This window comes from Manacus candei, unplaced genomic scaffold, assembly GCF_025592945.1.
Source record: "Manacus candei isolate 608988 ecotype Guabito, Panama unplaced genomic scaffold, ASM2559294v1 h1tg000061l, whole genome shotgun sequence".
In the NCBI taxonomy this organism is placed as follows: Eukaryota; Metazoa; Chordata; class Aves; order Passeriformes; family Pipridae; genus Manacus; species Manacus candei.
This window is the reverse complement of record NW_026138109.1, coordinates 6,748,942-6,766,045: the sequence shown is the minus strand read 5'-3', so window position 1 is coordinate 6,766,045 and position 17,104 is coordinate 6,748,942. Positions and strand designations below refer to the sequence as shown.

The window sequence follows — 17,104 nt, the reverse complement described above, 5'->3', positions numbered from 1 at the left end:
CGGGGACGCGCGGGGCGGAGCGGGCGTCCCGCCGGGGAAGCGGCGGCCGCGGAGGGACAAAAGGCAGCCCAAGGCGAAGCCGCCGGTCACAGAGGCATTAAATATCCCGAGTTGAAAACGACCCACAGGGATCCTGGAGTCCAACTCTTAGCCTAGCGCACGACACCCCAATGACCACACCATGTGTCTGAGAGCGTTATCCAAACGCTTCTTGAAGTCTGTGAGGCTTGGCGCTGTGACCACTTCCCTGGGGAGCCTGTTCAGTGCCCAACCACCCTCTGGGTGAAGAACCTCTTCCTGATACCCAACCTAAACCTCCCCTTTAGCAAACCCTTAGGAAAAGGCTGATTCTTGGGGAATCTTAGGGGGTTGGACTCCATGATTCTTGTGGGTCCCTTCCAACCTCCGGATATTCCGTGATTCCGTAATGTCCAACCAAAAGCTCCCGTGGCACAGCTTCAGCGCGGTTCCTGTCACTGGTCCTCAGAGAGATCAACGCCTTCCCCTCCACTCCCCCTCGTGAGGAAGCTGTACACTGCATTAAGGGCACTGCGAAGGAGACCTGGGACGGGTCCCGGAGGGTCCTGCACCGGGAAGAGGGATGAAAGAAGGAGACGACACCGCCCGCCTTGGCTCTCACAGTTTTATTTGCAGACATCATCAGTTTCACAGCCGCCCAGAGACCCGTGCCACCCTCGGACAGCAAATCTCCACGCACACTTCCCCCACTCCCCACTTAATTAATTAATTAAATCATTTATTAACGGAGTGACCCCTCCCTGGGTGCCCCCCGCGGTCGGTGGTGCCGCACCCAGCACTGCTGGATGTGGGACACCCATCACAAGGGCTGCAGTTGCCGAGCGAAGGAGCGCTGCCCGCTTGCCTGTTTTGGAGGGGTTTTTGGAAGAAAAAAGGCTCTGCCTCCCAGCAGAGACTCAAGCATCGCTTCCACCTTCCAGGTGTAGCTGCTGGATGTGAATGAAAGCGTTGACAGCCAGATGTGTAGATACCCAGGAAAGTGTAGCACCACGCTGCATGCAGAGCTCCCAGGACGCTTTCCACAACTGGGTCCATCCCCTTTTATTTTTTTCCCCAAATGAGGGACTGAGGCACACAGAGGTTAATAAAAAATAAAACAATCTTGCTCCAAGCCATGTTGCATGTCGAGTCAGGGTTCAGAGGAGAGAGCAGCACCCCCCAGCCCTGTTCCCCACACACTGGCACTGCTGCTTCCCGAGGGGAAAGGGGAACATGCACACTGAGACTGGGACTGTGCCTTGGCATAAAAAAGCAGCCTGAAGTGTTGAGGGAAGAACAGAGATGGGACAGAGGAACGGGTGTGGGAATAGAGCCCTGGCCTCCCCAAAGCAGTGCCATCCCTTGGGACCATGTCAGCACCACAGATCAGAGCAGTGGGATGCTCCCAACACCCCCAACTCTTCACAGTGGTAGTGGCTTTCGGTCACCGTTTTCCAAGCAGCGCAAAAAAGACACAGTTCAATCCCTGACCTGTGCCAGGACCATGGGACACACTGTCCACCATGGGCCTGAGCCAGGGAAGTTTCCCAACAGAGCTCTCCCCTGCCAAGGAACACATGCACAATGCATGCAAAGCCCAAAGTGCAGCAGGATTGTGGAGTGCAGGATGGAAACTACTCCGCTGAGCACTCTGTCCCCTGTCATGCTCAGCCAAGGGACATAGGGACTAGAAACAAACCACTTGGAATAACTCCTCCAGGAGAGACGAGCAGGCTCCTATGACAGGAGCAGGCTCTTTGAAAGGATGTGGGGCAGAGCCTACTCCCCAGCATGCCAGGTTTCCCAAAGAGCCCTGGTTTGGACCAGCAGGCAGCTTCCTCTTCTGGTCTTAAATCAGCCCTGTCTGCTCGAGCATCAGCAGCATGCTCTGCTTCCAAGGTCGCCAAGCCCTGGACCGGCATTAACTATGTAATCCCCAGCAGGCTCAGGAGAATGGCAGACCATCAATCAGCTCGAGGGCAGCTGGGGAAGGCTGACAAAAGACTAAGAGAGTCAATGAAGGGAAGCAAGAGCATCTCCAGCCCTTGGAAAACTTGTCTTCGTGAACCTGAAATCTTTGGTGTAGCAGCCAGTCTGTCGTGGCCAAGCAGCCAGCACTCCGTGGCATCTCTGCAGTAACAGGAATGTACCTGCAGCTCTGTTACTGCAAGTTTTGTTTAGTCTCTGTTAAGTGTGTGTGCTTCAGTGACACTACAGCGCTCTGCTGTTCCCTCTGCTCTCCCTGGTGTCCTGGGAACATGAGCCCACAGCCACATGGAGGGATGAAAGAGGATGCCCAAGCACCCTGTGAGTATTCCAGCCATGAACAATGGGCATGGAAAGGCTCAGCTGCCTTGGAGTGGCCGGTGAAAGAGGAACTAGTCCCAGAGATGGGAGCCCAGGGGCCTGGGTGGCAGCGGCAGGGACGTCAGGGGCCAGTTCTACACTATCAGTGACCATAAGGATTCCTGCCAGCACAAATACACTCAGGGCAGCAAGCTCCTGACCAGGTTACAAGGTCACAAGATGACCTATTTGGGCTCCAGCCTTGGGGTTTAGCAACATGTTATCCAGACTAACTTCACATTAAATGAACACTGGGTAGCTGCTGCCTCCACCCCCTTCCTCCTCTGCATATGGATGTACCCCTCGCCCCTCAGCAGAGAGAACATATGGCCAAGGAGTCACAGTTTACAGCAAATAACCTACTCCTGAGGGTGGGATTGCCTAAACCCATCTAACTGTGGGCTGATGTGTTTCTGCAGCTTCCAGCTTCCCCCACTATGCTGCCTGTTCCCTTGCCTGTACCCCTTGCCTGTTCCTAGTATCAGTGTCATGCATCCAGGCAGTGAGGCAGCCAAGGGAGCAATGCCAGCTACAGACCAGTCCCTGGCTCAGTCAGGTGAAACTGAGCAGGACAGGCTCGCAGAGCAGGGCAAAGGAGAGGCTGACACAGGAGAGCACAGCCAGCAGCTCAGGAGCAGGTCAGGCAATGGAAACCCAAAATTAGAGCTGTTTAAGCCTTGCTGGAACTGCACCCTAACAACTGAGCAGGCATTTTGCAGGGGTAAAATACAAAACTCAACCTGCCCTAAAGAGCCATTTTCCACAGCAACTGGACACTTGGGAAAAATGGCAAAAACTCAAATGATGAGAGAGGTGACAAGACATTTTCCCTGGGACTTTCCAGGGCAGAGGAGAGGAAGAGCCTGGAGTTACACTAACAGTCTGCAGTAAGGAATTCAAACAGGGGCAGTCATGGTGCATGAGTTAAAAATTAATGAGATCAGACAAACATCAATACAAAAATCCCAGGCAAGCAGTCCTCAGCTCTTTCCAGAGGGAAAAGAGAAAAAAGGTTTCATAGCACCAAGTAATGCCACACAGTGGTTCAGGGCAGTAAGGAATCCCAGCTCCAATGAAAACTGCAGGAGGAACTCGGCTGGGATGTGGCCACATGCCATGGTGTAGTGGTTGAGATGTGGGAGGGGGAATGGAGCTAGGGAATTGGATTTTGGGGCTATCTCAAACCATGACACATGGTCACTGTCCTCTACCTGTGCCCATAAAGAAACACCATGCAGCCAAGGGCAGTTTGGGGTAGCTCACTTGTGGCATGAAGTCCCATAGAGAATGCCAAGGCCAAGAGGGAGAGAAGTACCAAACACAGGATGATGGATACAACTGGCTGCAGTGCCTAGAGCCCATAAGCCCAAGCACATACACAGACACCAGTGAATTAAACCACCTCCTTCAAGAACTGGTGCCTGCTCAGGGCTTTCAAGCAGCTGTTCCCAGGCACTGGAGCTCACACCAAGGCCACTCCTGCAGTTGGGACAGCTACTCTGGGCTCCTCTTTCCTCCTGGCCAGGCCCAATATGGGGGTGAGCCCATATTCTGTCACTACGTCCTCTCTATCTTAACCATTCACAATTAACAGCCAGCATTCAGCAGCACACACTTAGGAAGAGATGAGGAGCCTTTGCTGCTACCACCTAGCCCACAGGAACCCTGACAGGCTGAGAACACGAGTGGAGAGCTTCTTGGTCATGGACACAGTTCTCCCTGCTACCACTGCCCCAAGCTAAGCCCTCTTCAGGCTGTACAAGATAGCCCAGAGTGCTCTCCACTGCCCTTCATAGGGCTGAGAAGCACCAGGAAAACAGGAGTGAGTGTAGGGCAGGAAAGGCCTCACTACAGAGCAACTGACTGACTTTACAGAGGAGCAGCTGCCACCGAGGCCCTGGGAGCCATCTGCACATGTAATCACTTACACTTTGATTCCAGTGTGAAAACTAAACACGTGGCTGTGGGACATTCCCTCTCCTTCCCACCTTCTCTTCCCTCCTCAGCAGGCCCCATCCTATGAGTCTTTGCACAGGCAACGTGACATCCTGTTGGCCACTGAAGCCTTCCAGCTGCACAGTGGAGACAGTTGTCAGGAAAGCAGCAGCAAGATCCCCATTGGTGTTTCTCCAGAGGAGCGCTCCAGGACTCTTTGTGTCTTGGGCTCCTGCAGCAGAGTCCTCCTGCTGCCAGCAAAGGCCCAGCAAGAGCTCTGACCTCCCCTGCTGAGAAACACCCCCGCCACGAGCGAGGAACAGTTGACTCCGGTCCTTTTCTACAGCGCAGAGGCAGGGAGCAGGGGATAATCCCCGACTGCTGCCGGCAGGCACTCATTGCTGGCGGCTCATGTATCCCTCCCAGCCCGAGGGAGCCAAGGGGACAACCACAGCCTGGGCCGACGAGCAGGTCAGGATCCCCATGTCTCCGGCGCTACCTGAGCCGGAGCTGGCTGAACCAGGTGCTGACGGCACAGTCCACACGCATCACCAGGGAGATCCCCAGCAAGAGGCAGATGCTGCTCACCACGAAGCCCAGCGACTCGAAGAGGAACCTGCAGGCACAACAGAGGCAGTTAAGGAGGTCACAAGCCAGCATGCCAACAAAGTCAGGCTGCTCCCATCGCTCCAGCAGACTGATTTTCCTGACAGTGAGAGGCTAGTAGCACCCCACAACCTAAAACCTGAATTACATTTGCTGCCCAGCAGTTGCTGCTTCAACCTGGAAGGCAGGCATGCCACTGGTTTAGAGGCCACTCAGGACCTGACTCAGGTGGGATTTTGAATCCCTCAGAGGCTGAGGCCACATCCCACACCTACTATTCCAAAGGTTTGCTAGTTCAGCACTTCTGGATTTACCACTTCTGGTCTGGTCCCTACCTTTGGCTCTCTGAGCTGAATATTCTTAGCTTCCAGGTGGGCTCTGTGTGTTCTTGGAATTAAGATGAGGAGAAATTTCTAGGCTCTACCTTAAGTCCAGCTTCTGAACTTCAAGCAGGAGTTACTTAAGGACATTCCTACAACCTCTACTAGGTAAGAAGTCAGAATATCAATCACAGGGTCTCTTCCAACCTTCCTGTCTAGGAACTCCAGTTCATGTCACAGATATGAGCCTTACCCATCATCAGAGAAACTCCTGGGACTTACTTGGGGGCAAAGACCTTCCAGACCATGAGGTGCCTCCTGAGGATCATAGCTGCACAAACACAGGCCAGAAGCTGTGAGGAAGATCAGGAAAAACAAGTTACAAGTGACTCTGGAAAGATCTCCTGGGGCACTAGGCTCACATCCAAAGGTGGTACCTGAGAGGCTGGTGCAGCGCACACCAGTTACGAGCGTCCCAAACAGGACTCCCTTCTATGTCCTCAAATCAAGAAACATGAGCAGCCTGGGGTACAGGCAGGCCCTCGTGGGGACAGGCTGGGGCAGCACAGGGGAGGACTCACACCGTGCCTAACTTGACCTGCTGTTTCACTAAGAGGTGCACTCCTGCTCTCCTGCTGCAGGGCCTGTCCCCTCCCTTGCACTGCCTCTGGTCTGACCACATAAAAAAATGATCTGAAAGGATAAACCCCAGAAAGCTATTTGCTCCTTTCACAGGATTAATTTTCTGGTGTTTAGCTCCCAGTATCACCACAGCACATATGAAAACCAGAGCTGGAGTGAGATAGGGATGGTCAGAAAGAGGGGGAGCAGGATTACAGCCCTGCAGTTCCTGAACAACCGTTCCCACTCTGGACAGATGGGTATGAAAAGCAGCCTAATCCATACAGTGGCTTCCATCTGCAACCAGATGTATCACCCCTGCACTTGTCTGTGTCCTGGCTGACCCCTTTCTCTCATCAGAGTGACCCACAGTTCTCACAGCACACCAATTGCCTCCTAGACAGCCTCTCCCACAGCCACCCTGCCTCTGTCCTTACCTGTGTCCCAAGCACAAAGAGGTACTTCAGCCCCAGCTGCAACAGTGCAACAGAGAACTTCTCTGGAGATTCCCGCAGCCTCATCTCCATCATGTGCTCCTCCACCTCCTGCAGCTCCTCACGTGACTCCTTCTTGGGCTTCTTCCTCTGTGAGTTGGGCATCTCACACACAAAGGGCCAGAGCAGGAGCAGGGGGCAGCCAACTACCTCAAGGACAAAGGCACATGAAGTTACTGGAGCCCAGGAGGTGAGGAGCTCCTAGGCTCTGCCATCATGCCCTGGATATGAAGTAAGCAGATATCCAGGCCAAGCTGCAGGCCACAGGCAGAAGGGGACAGTGAGGATGCTGCTGTTCAGCTGGTGCCCAAGCCTGCACTGCCTCGTGCTCAGCTTGCAGACCCCCAGGCAAGGCACAGCAATGAGCTGTGTCTGCTCAGGCACCACAGCCCAGGGGGAAACTGATTTACCTGCAAAGAGGATATGGGAGGCAAAGGTGTTGGCGCCCACCAGGACAGCAGGCAGGAGGTTCGTGCTGTGGTCAAGGTGGAAGCCAACAAAGGCCGCATTCCAGTGGATGGCTGGGAAGATGGGTTGGTGGCCTGTGGAATAGAAGAACTGGGAAGCAGCAAGAAGCCAGGAGATGACTGCATACCAGGGCACAGAAAAAGGCTCTGAGGGATAAAAAGATAAAAAAAGAGGCAGGGGGTGGGGATATCAGCATCAAGGAACAAGAGAGATCCATGGTCAAAAAAAGCCTAGCGACCTTTCTTCCAGGTTCCCTTTCCATGCTGGCTCTTTTGAGAGATAGGAACCAGCCCAGCTCCCACCACAGATGCAGCAACGGGCAACCATTCCCTCTGCTGCCCACCCTGCTACTGGGCTCTGTCAGTAACAGAGAATTTGGTGACTGCTTACACCCTGGGCAGAAGAAATGGGTGTAGAACTCCTTTCCCTGACTCCCCTTACATTCATGTCCCTGCTGCATGCATCTTTCTTCTACTGGAGGATTTAAGTAGCTTTAAAAAAGCTAGGTGTATCCCCTGAGGATCAGGGTACCACCATTCCCCAAGAGCAGAGACTGGGCCCTTCCTCTCCCAATGGAATTAAGGCAAGGTGAGGACCAGGCCACACATCACATCCAGAAGTTGCTCTACTCACTCACCAGCATCTCCAGCAAGGCCTCTGGCACACGTGTGGATGTGCAGCAGCACAAAGGCCTCCAGGAAGAGGAGTAGGAAGGCAAAGCTCAGGCGCTCGCTGTGCAGGAGCATCAGGAGGAAGCCCAGGAGGGTGAGGGCAATGACCAGGGCTGCCGAGTACACACTGCCCAGCCCATACGCTGCGACCGTGGCCCTGCAGCTGCCTCGCTCCAGCCGGCTCTTCTGGGACTCCTGCATCCTCTTGTAGATCTGAGGGATGACGTGGAGGAAGTCGACTTCGGAGCTGGGAACCCCCAGGTAGGGAGTGACAATGGATCCTGCTGACTCCCGTGTGTCCTTTGCAAACACTGTCATGGGATTGCACAGCAGGAGCAGCAGTCCCACAGACGCCAGTCCATAGACAGCCCACGGAAAGGCAACAACTGCCACCTGCACCAGCTCCTGCAGCTTGCCCAGGGAGTCGTCAGTGCTGGAGGCCACAGCCCAGTAGCAGGCAATGCAGAGCACCACCAGTGGGAAGCCCCAGCGCACAAAGAGCACGAGGGGGTCCGAGCTGTTCAGGTTGCCGTAGTGCCGCAGCCAGCTCCGCACTGCATACACTAGCCCGGCCAGCAAGGCCACGCACAGGAGGTAGAAGAGGTTCTTGGCCCGTGTGTTTCTCAGGCTGGCAAGGGGGGAGAGGAAAAGAGAGGGCCGGCACTGAGGAATTTCTTCACGGCACTGGTGGAAGAAACCGGAGAGGCGCACGCAGACCAGGAGCACGGCCACGAGGCACAGCAAGTACCAGATATCCTTCCGGTAAGAGGAAAAGCCAAGGAGCTGCTGCTTGGGGCTTTCTGGCACAGTCAGGTGACCGTCCCAGTGGAGCTTCCCTACCAGCAACATGACCAGTGAGGCCAGCAGGAACGGGGCCACCCGCGCCTCAGCCACGACAAAGCTGTCGGAGAACATGGCTCCACAGCGGAAGAACAGGATGCCCATGGGAAAGGCCAGCCCCAGCCATGTTCGCAGCCTCTGCCTCAGGCCACTGCTGGCCAAGGGTGGCTGACTGCCCACCAAACGGGCCCTCTTGGGATGCTGGACCCACCAGTGCCAGAAAAATCCCATCTGAGAAGCAGCGGCTGCCCATGACAACACCAGGAGAAGGTCCAGCCCCTCCTGGGTGAAAATGTGGGCCAGCCCAAGCAGAGCAGCCCCCATGAGGCCCCAGAGCAGCGGGTACAGCAGGCAGCTGCGATAGAAGGAGTCCGAGGATGTGGCCAACTCTGAGGCCATGTAGCAGAGCAAGCAGGAAGCCGCAACAAGGATGCAGCCCCCCACCATACGCAGGGGATGGAAGCGGGCCCAGGACTGGGTGCACACAGCCCGTGCCTCCCGCAGGTAGAGCTGGAAGCGACCAATGAGGCTTCCCAGCCTGGACTCCAGCTCCGGAGGCACCAGCGTTGTTCCCTGCACCTCGGCCAAGAGCTGAGTGTGCTCCTCCACGGTGCTGGAGAAAAGCTCCTGCAGGTGCTGGAGCTGCTCTGCCGGCAGGTCCTGAGCCACCAGCGAGTAGGAGTGCAGGAAGCGATCCACCTACAGAAAAGGGGACACAGGATCAGACAGCAGTACTGGGACCATTGGGAACAGGATTCACTGCCTCACACAGCCCCTTCAGAATGGAAACAGCCCCAGTGTACCAACCCCTGCCAGGGCAGACCCTTCCCCAGCCACATCATCCTGGGCTGGTCACACAAATTCAGGATGTCACCGGCAGGAAACAGGAAACACAACCCCTCTGCCAAAGTGACATCCCTCTCAAGTGACGCATCCATCTTGACAGCCACACTTGATTCCACTTAGGTCTTCACCTGTAGCTGCACCTCTGCTAATGTTGGGCATCACTAAGGGCTTTTATACAGTCTTTGGCAGCAATAAGACAAACGTGCTCCAGAAGCTCAGATCATTACTGGCTCTTAATCTGCACCCGATGTCGACTTTCGCAGTTTTGTCTGAGGACAAACATCAAATTAAAAAGCCTTTAGTGGATCAGACCTAACTGCTTCCCCTTCATCAATAGAGGCACATTAACCAACTGCACCATAGGCTTCTCGCTTCCTACTTCAAGAGTCATAAAAGAAGTCTTACAGGGGGATTAGCAGGGCAGGACACCTGCACATACATCCAGCTGCTCAGCAGTGTAGATCTGCTCAAGTCCTGAAATGCACCTGTAACTCCACACACCTTCCAGTCACCTCAGAGCACAGGCAGAATCAGTCTGCCTTCCCATGAATGGCAGACATGTGCACCGGCTCTCTCACAGCCCTGCACAATCCCGCCCCTGGAATGCCATGACTCCTTCAACACCGACATAACTAAGCCAGAAACCTCCTCAGACAAATGAGTGCAAGTATTTAAACAGGCAGGACTGGATAATGCTGATTCCTAACAGATGACGATTGATATCCTCAGTGACTAATGGACATGAACATACAGTATCATCTTTAAATGACAAGGCACTCTGCTGGTCTACAAATACAGAGCTGAGAGGCTGAATGTTTCCATCTTCCCATCAGCAGTTGTATTCTCTCCAGCTCCTCACTGGCTTGTACCAGTGGTATACTAGCTAGCACTCTGAGGAGCTGGCTGGGTGCTGGAGGAGTTATTCCTGTGCTCCCAGTAATCCAGGGTCCCTCAAAGGTAGACTGGCCCTTAGCTGAGACAAATGCCTTGCAATGCCTAAGGCAAATCTGGCTCTGTAGCATGACCAGAGCCACAAGAGACAGCCCTCACATCCTCCCTAGAGGCTCTGACTTGGCCTGCTCCATTTCCTGGGCTTCTTTCATTTTTCCCTTTACTCTCATTCAAATTTTGTCATTCAGATCTTGGGGTTCTGTATTTGGTTGCACTTGGTGTAAACTGCTCCTTCTGTAACCCACTTTACTGTCACCTGTTACATAGTATTTATTTAGTCCTTCATTACTGTTCTCCTTCTGTCACTGATCTAGAATAGCTTTTTAGTTAACACTGTTTCTCCTTCAAAACTGAAGCAGCATCAAAACCTCAATTTTACTCTTGAATCTCCATTCATAAGACTCACCCCCGGTCATCTTCAGCCTTGAGGAACCAGTGTCCCCCATTACCAAATCCACCTGACAATTTGGGGCCAACCCTCATCCTGAAAGGAATGCCACCTTCACAGGCAGTATTTTCCACACCACAGCACTAAACATGTATCTTTCATTTTAATTTGGGGAAAGTGGTGCTGTCTTTTAATGGAGCAAACACTGCAAGGAGGTAACACCTCAAAATCAGTGCCCTTTGAAGGTAACAGCATGTCACTACCCCATCTCCACAAAACAGAAGAGGTTTGTGCTTAAAACGCCGTTCCTTCTCCCCTCTAGTTCAATGGGGGGCCTGCCATAGGCCGTACCTGCTTGGCGTTGATGTGATAGACCGAGAGCTGCTGCAAGGCTGCAGACACAGTGTCACCATCCCCGGAGAACAGCTCAGCCATCACCTCCCCAATGTTGCTGTAGGGGATGGGCACACCCAGCAGCAGGGCCACAGTGGGCACCAGGTTCACCTGGGGAATGGTCTCAGGCTCCTGGAGAGACAGCGGAGGAATTGTAAATTCAGAAAGAACACGGCAATGCATCTTTTCACTCGTGTCAGAGGATGATGGGAAAGACATTCCCGTTCAAAGGTGAATCCAGGCAAAGGCACAGCTCTGCCCTCTCCAAGGGCCCTGTGGAGTGATGGATACCTGCTGGGAGCTGCAGGTCAATGGGTACAGCCCTACACAAGCACCTCTCACAGCTGCAGGGGCCTGAACATGGGTCCCAAACGCTTCAGTCCCCTGGATCCTGTGTCAGCCCTTCCACTGTTCTCTCAAGATAAGGTGAGAGACTCCCTCATCCCTCTCAATCTAAATGATCCCAATCAAACTGTCACTCTCTGTAAACCCAGCATGCAGTTTTCACCCCAGATACCAAGGGTCAACTTCTTCTCACCTCTGGAGGGCCACTGCCAAACAGGGGTGTCCTACTGTACACAAACAGTGCTGCATTCACTTCCTTCTCACTGTCGCCACCGTGGTCTCCAGTCTCTGTCATGCCATGGTCCCCAGCCACCAGAAGAAGGGTGTCATTCCCCAGGTGATCCACCAAGGACCTGTCACCAGGATAAGGAAGGTCAAGTCCTCCCTGGGCAGGAGCCCAGCCAGCCTAGGTGGGAGAGAACATGTCCCCACCAAGCCTGTCTGTCGCACAGAGGTGAAGCCCACAAAAGGGTACGAGCAAAACTAAGTGCTGACACAGAGCTGTAACAACTGAGCCAGGGACCATGCTGCTTTAAATGGGTGCTCTAAAGCCAAATTGAAAATTCAGAGCCCTGAGACAGAGTGGACTAGCCTTTCTTAGATGCCCAGCAAACAGTGCCTCCACAGACCTTGACAAAATGCAATTCAGAGGAAAGGTTCCCAACAGGAACAAAATTTTACACTGCTTCTGTTCGGGTCATGTATCATGTTATGTGAGCCATCTCCTACTTTAAAGGACAAAAGAGGGGATTAGTCCCTGAAGGATGCAGTAGGTGGTAGATATACACTGTGCTCTCAGGTACAGCAGAGTAAGTCACCAACTCCTTGTAGCAGCAAAACTTAAAGCAGTCCTAAGAATGAAAAGCTGCAGCATTTTGGGCTGAGACACGTCTGCATGGCTGAGATTTCTGGATCCCCTTCTGCCCTCTGACACAAAGGTGCAACTTATGGGCCTGTATGATAAATGCAGCAACCCCCAGCCAGGGTCCTCCACGTGCTTCTCAAACATTGATAAACCTCATGTTTGCTCAAGTAGCCTTAATCTCCATGTTAAGGATGGAAAGACTGAGGCTCAGCTGTACTCCAGCTGCACTGTCACCTGATGGTTTGGTAGAGAACCAAAGCTCCGACAGGCAGCCTTACCTCTGAAACCAAACATCTCATCAACATGCACCTATTCAAAGAGAGACTGCCCATATCTGGCCTTCCAGCTGCTACTGGCCAAAGCTGTTTTCCATGTTAACAGGGTCAGTAAGCATCCTCTGTTGCCCTCTGCATCTCACTGGGAAGACTCAGGCAACCCCTCCCTACTGCATTAATCACCTGAGCATCTCATTCATCTGGGTGAGCTTCTTGGCCATCTCGGGGTGGTCAGGTCCGTGTTTGTGCCCACAGTGGTCCACTCCAAGGAAGTGAGCAATTAGCATGTCCCATTCTCCACTGTCCACTGTGGAACAAAAGCAGCCTTATCACACACCAGCCTGGGATTCCACACCTGGATCCTCCTGCCAGAGCTCCCTGATTGTCTCTGGACACTGCTGTTTCTTCCCCTCCTGCCACTGTCACTGCCAGCTCTCAAGCAGATTGGTGCAGGTTTTAACTGAGGCACACTCTTGTCTGCAAGTGCCTGGGTGTAATGGCACAGGGACATCAAATCCAGCATCCCTGGTTTTTCCTCACCACCCCTCAGGACAGGAACCAAAGCTGTCTTGAAACACCCTTAACTCAGTAAGCTGCCACAAACTGAGCTAAAGCAACGGGATCCTCCAGAGAAGATAAACCCAAAACTCCCATCCTCCCCAGAGATACTTCAGGTTGGACCCATGAATGTGCCCCTCTGCATCCCACCTGGCACATCAACATTGTCCCTAGCTAGAAAGTTTCCCCAGCCTCTCCCCTCTGCTTCAGGGCATTGACGCATCGAAACCAATACATTTGGAGTTAAACAATGAGGAGCAGCTCTCCCACAAGGCACAAGGACTTCCCTGTGAAAGGCCACTGCACCCTTGATTCACTTAGAGTCAAACACAGAAAAAGGAAAGAGGATTTCCCTTGGTCCCAGGACCTCAAGGAGGTGGAAATCACCTAAAATTCACAAACTAATCTCACACTTCACCTTCTTCCCATGATCGGGAGGTACACAAGCTATGCTGAGAGCAGTGCTGTGTCCCAGCCTCCTAACTTGTCTATTTCCCAGAGCATTGTGTGCCTTCCTGGGCAGCCACAAGTCAAAATTTAGCTGCTCCTCCTGCTAAATCCTGCCAGTGTGTTTCTAGGACAGATGTCAAAGTCTAACCTCATCCCAAGAAGCTGAACTCCCTCCCAAATGGTGGACAGGTATTTATAGAAACAGTCTAGGGGTTCCAAGAGCTGGCTTATCTGTGGAAGTCTAGTGAGAGCACTATAATCCTTGGGCAGCAGTTTGTGACTGCCCAGTGCCACAACATAACAGAAAAATCCTTTAGTCCTACCTCAAACTTGCAGTAGAACTCCCACATAATGTCAAGGGGTTTCCAGGCCCTGGGGAAAGGGCTGCTTACCAGTTGGATAGAGATGCTGCAGGATCCCATCATCCACAGTGTGAAGATCCTTCACGTTAAAAGAAGGGAAGAAATACGAGCGGAAAAACTTCTTCGGGAAGAGTCCTTCCCATGTGTCATCCCCCATGAAGACGACTCTCCTTCCTGTGAGACAGGAACCAATAAGAGACAGAGCCCACCCGAGGCATGCTGTTACCTACAACAACACAAAGAGCCTGGGCAGACCCAGGTCAGGGTCTGGAGCAATGGCCCCTCTCCAACCCACACTCAAAACTGACCTAAAATTAAAATGACCATCTGGCTGTAAATGACTTTGAATACAGGGAGTGACCAGCCCTGTCTCTAAGCCCAGGAGCGTCCCCCACACCAAATCCACCTGCACAACCTCACGATTTATTGCTGGCCTGACACATCACCCCAGCAGAAAGACTTGTGGGTCACAACATAGGTGGGTGCAGGAGGTGCAGCACAAAGCAGATAAACTCTCACCTAGGGCCTGTGACCCCACTGCAAAACAGGAGGCACAAGGTAGGAGTTGAGTAGAAGCCATGAGTCCTGGGCTCTGGCTTTTAAACACAACAGTGGTGGTGTTCCAGATGTGGAAAAGAGAAGGCAAAAGCACTGATGCTTCTTCCCTCTACCCTTGCTCTGCTTGCCCTACCTGCCACCAGCCCACTGTGCCTCCACAGTGCCTCTCCAGCTTGAGAGCAGGAACCATTTCCTCTGAGGCTGCTGCTGTGGCACAGGGCCTACCAGTGCATTCTGCTTCAGATGTTTCACTGTATTTGCCCACCTTGCTCACATGCAGTCCTGTTGCCTCAACCCAGGCACTGGTATTGGTGCCACTCTGAGCCCTGGGAGGAAATCTCTCCGGAGAACAACCCACTGTGTCCTGTCCCTTTCCCTCTACTCCACCAGCACACCATAACAAACCCTTTACAGCTGCACTGAGCACCCCACAGCAGCACTGAACTACACCAAAGATGCAGTTAGGTTGCTGCCTAAGAGCTGCAAGCAGCTGGCCAGGCAGGCAGGGTCACCCCCACAGCATACCTGGCACCACCCGGCACACCTGGCTCCTCCCTTCTCACACAGCACGACCGACTGCCCTTGGCTTCGTACAGCCACTCCTGGAGGTGACCTTGTGACAGTCACCATCAGAGCAGCCACCTTCACCTGCTCTCTTGTCATCTTTGAAGATGATGAAGATGAAGCCACAGTCACAGCTACTCCTCACTCCCAGCACAAGCTGGAGAAACCCCGCCTGCATGGCAGCTCTGCCTCAGAAAACTGTCACTGAGCAGGGCAAAAGAATTAGCTGGCAGAGTGGAGGTGGTGTAAGAAGTTCCCTTCCCAGTGAGAGAGGAATCAAGGTTTTGAACAAAGGTTAAACTGAGCAGGGATTTGCAAATGCCCTGTCCCAGTGGGACATTGCCCTGCCCCACACGGGGCCACAGAATTATAGAATATTAAGGGGTTAGAATGGACCTTAAAGATCGCCTAGTCCCAATCCCCCCTGCTATGGGCAGGGGCACCTCCCACCAGACCAGGTTGCTCAAAGCCTTATTCAGCTTGGCCTTGAACACTGCCGAGGGGAATCCACAACCTCCCTGGGAAACGTGTTCTAGTGTCTCACCACACTCATAATGAAGAATTTTTTCCTATTATCTAATCTAAATTGCTCCTCCGTCAATTTGTACCCATTAGTCCTTGTCCTATCACTACAGCTCCTGATAAAGAGTCCCTCTCCAGCTTCCCTGCAGGCCTCCTACAGATACTGGAAGGTTGCTACATAGGTCTCCCTGCAGCCTTCTCTTCTCCAGGCTGAACAGTTCCAACCATAGAATCACCAAGGTTGGAAGAGACCTTCAACATCATCCTATCCAACCATCCACTTACCACTGTAACCCCTAAACCACTAAACCCAGTGCGAGATCCAGATGCCTCCTAAATACCCCTCCAGGAATGGTGACTCCACCACCTCCCTGGGCAATCTGACCACCCTAACAGTGAAAAAACAGCTGCTTCTAACGTCTGAATGTCCCCTGCCTCAGCCTAAGGTTAGGAACCCACCGTTCTGCACCAGCTGTGCCAGCAGGTTGTCCTCCTGGATGGCGTAGGAGGCAAAGTTGCTGCCCACGTCGATGAAGGTGGGCAGTGACCCGGTGGTGAGGCCCTTGATGCGCTGCATGGTGGCGGTGGGGGGGTCGGCCCGGAAGCGGTAGAGCCGGGCGTGCCGGGGCTGGGAGGTGGCCAGGTGGTGCAACACCCCTAGCTTGTTCTCGTAGGGCAGAGGGCTGGCCTTGCCGGGGTCGAAGCGGGCGAACTCGAAGCGCAGGGCGTCGATGATGACGAGCACGGCCTTGGAGAAGCGCTGGGGCGCCCAGCAGGAGCCCGGCGGGAGGCTCTGCCCCTCCCAGGGCGGCGGCACAAGCGGGTCGGAGCAGGAGCTGCTGCTGGCGAGCTCGATCCGGGTGAGCAGGAAGCCGCTCATGAAGAGCCCGATGCCGGCAAAAAAGAGAAAGCAAACCCAGGCCAGGAAGAGCACCACTGGCCACCGCTGCATCCTAGAGGGGAGGACAAGCAGGCTCAGGCCACGGCGGCTCTACTCGGGCCGGGCACCACTCCCTGCCAGCACCCACCGTTGGCCCGACAACCCTCACACCCACCTCTCCCGCAGGACCCCCCGTCAGCCTTGACACAACCCTTTACCCGGTCCCACACCATGTCCTGACAACCACCCTGCGCACCTCCTGACACCCCGCCTGAGCGGGAGCCGTGTCCTGCTCCCTCCCGGCTGCCCAGCGCCTCCCCGGCACCCCCAGCCCCCCTCACACACCCCAGACCCTCCCCTGCCCCTCTCTAACACCTCCAGCTCCCCCCATGCACCCCCAGCCCCCACGGCCGAGCCCTGACACCCCCACCTCCCCTCACACAGCCCAGACCCTTCCTGACACTGCCAGCCCCTTCCCGGTACCCCCAGCTCCCCCTCCGCCGCCTCACACCCGAGCCGTCCTTGTGCCCCGCACACCCCCAGACTCCCCCCCGGCCCCTCACAGCCCCTGTGCCCCCCGACCCCGCTCCGCTCCCGCCCCACCTGCGGCCCCCGGCGCCCGCCGCCCCCGGAAGCGCCGCGCGTGGCGCCGACCGCGCTAGAGCGGCACCGCGGGGAGCTGAGGGGGCGGCAGCGCCCCCTGGCGGCCAGGAGGTCCCCCCCGCGCACCTCCCTCCGGGCGAGGCACTCCGAGCGGGCCAGAGGCGGTGTTTTAATTATTCAATTAATTAATTAATCGGCAGAGGCTTTCCCCGCCCTGCGGTGCGC

The 17,104-nt window shown here is 54.4% G+C and overlaps 1 protein-coding gene across 3 annotated transcripts; it reads right to left on the bottom strand.

Moving 5' to 3' along the window:
• Positions 1 to 629: 629 nt before the first annotated feature.
• On the bottom strand, positions 630 to 16,942 carry PIGO (phosphatidylinositol glycan anchor biosynthesis class O). Of its 3 annotated transcripts, XM_051804608.1 has the most exons (11): positions 16,880 to 16,942; positions 15,856 to 16,349; positions 13,783 to 13,926; positions 12,566 to 12,689; positions 11,436 to 11,595; positions 10,856 to 11,029; positions 7,446 to 9,018; positions 6,751 to 6,954; positions 6,284 to 6,486; positions 5,508 to 5,578; positions 630 to 4,915 (listed from the first exon to the last, which is right to left on the bottom strand). In XM_051804608.1, exons 2-11 carry the CDS (start codon positions 16,346 to 16,348, stop codon positions 4,795 to 4,797), a joined length of 3,267 nt encoding a protein of 1,088 aa, XP_051660568.1. In that variant the 5' UTR covers position 16,349; positions 16,880 to 16,942; the 3' UTR covers positions 630 to 4,794. The 3 variants fall into 3 exon arrangements, with proteins under 3 accessions (XP_051660568.1, XP_051660569.1, XP_051660570.1); XM_051804609.1 differs by lacking the exon at positions 16,880 to 16,942 and having other exon boundaries at positions 6,751 to 6,882; positions 15,856 to 16,624; XM_051804610.1 differs by lacking the exons at positions 630 to 4,915; positions 5,508 to 5,578; positions 16,880 to 16,942 and having other exon boundaries at positions 6,314 to 6,490; positions 15,856 to 16,624.
• Between the last annotated feature and the right edge of the window lie 162 nt (positions 16,943 to 17,104).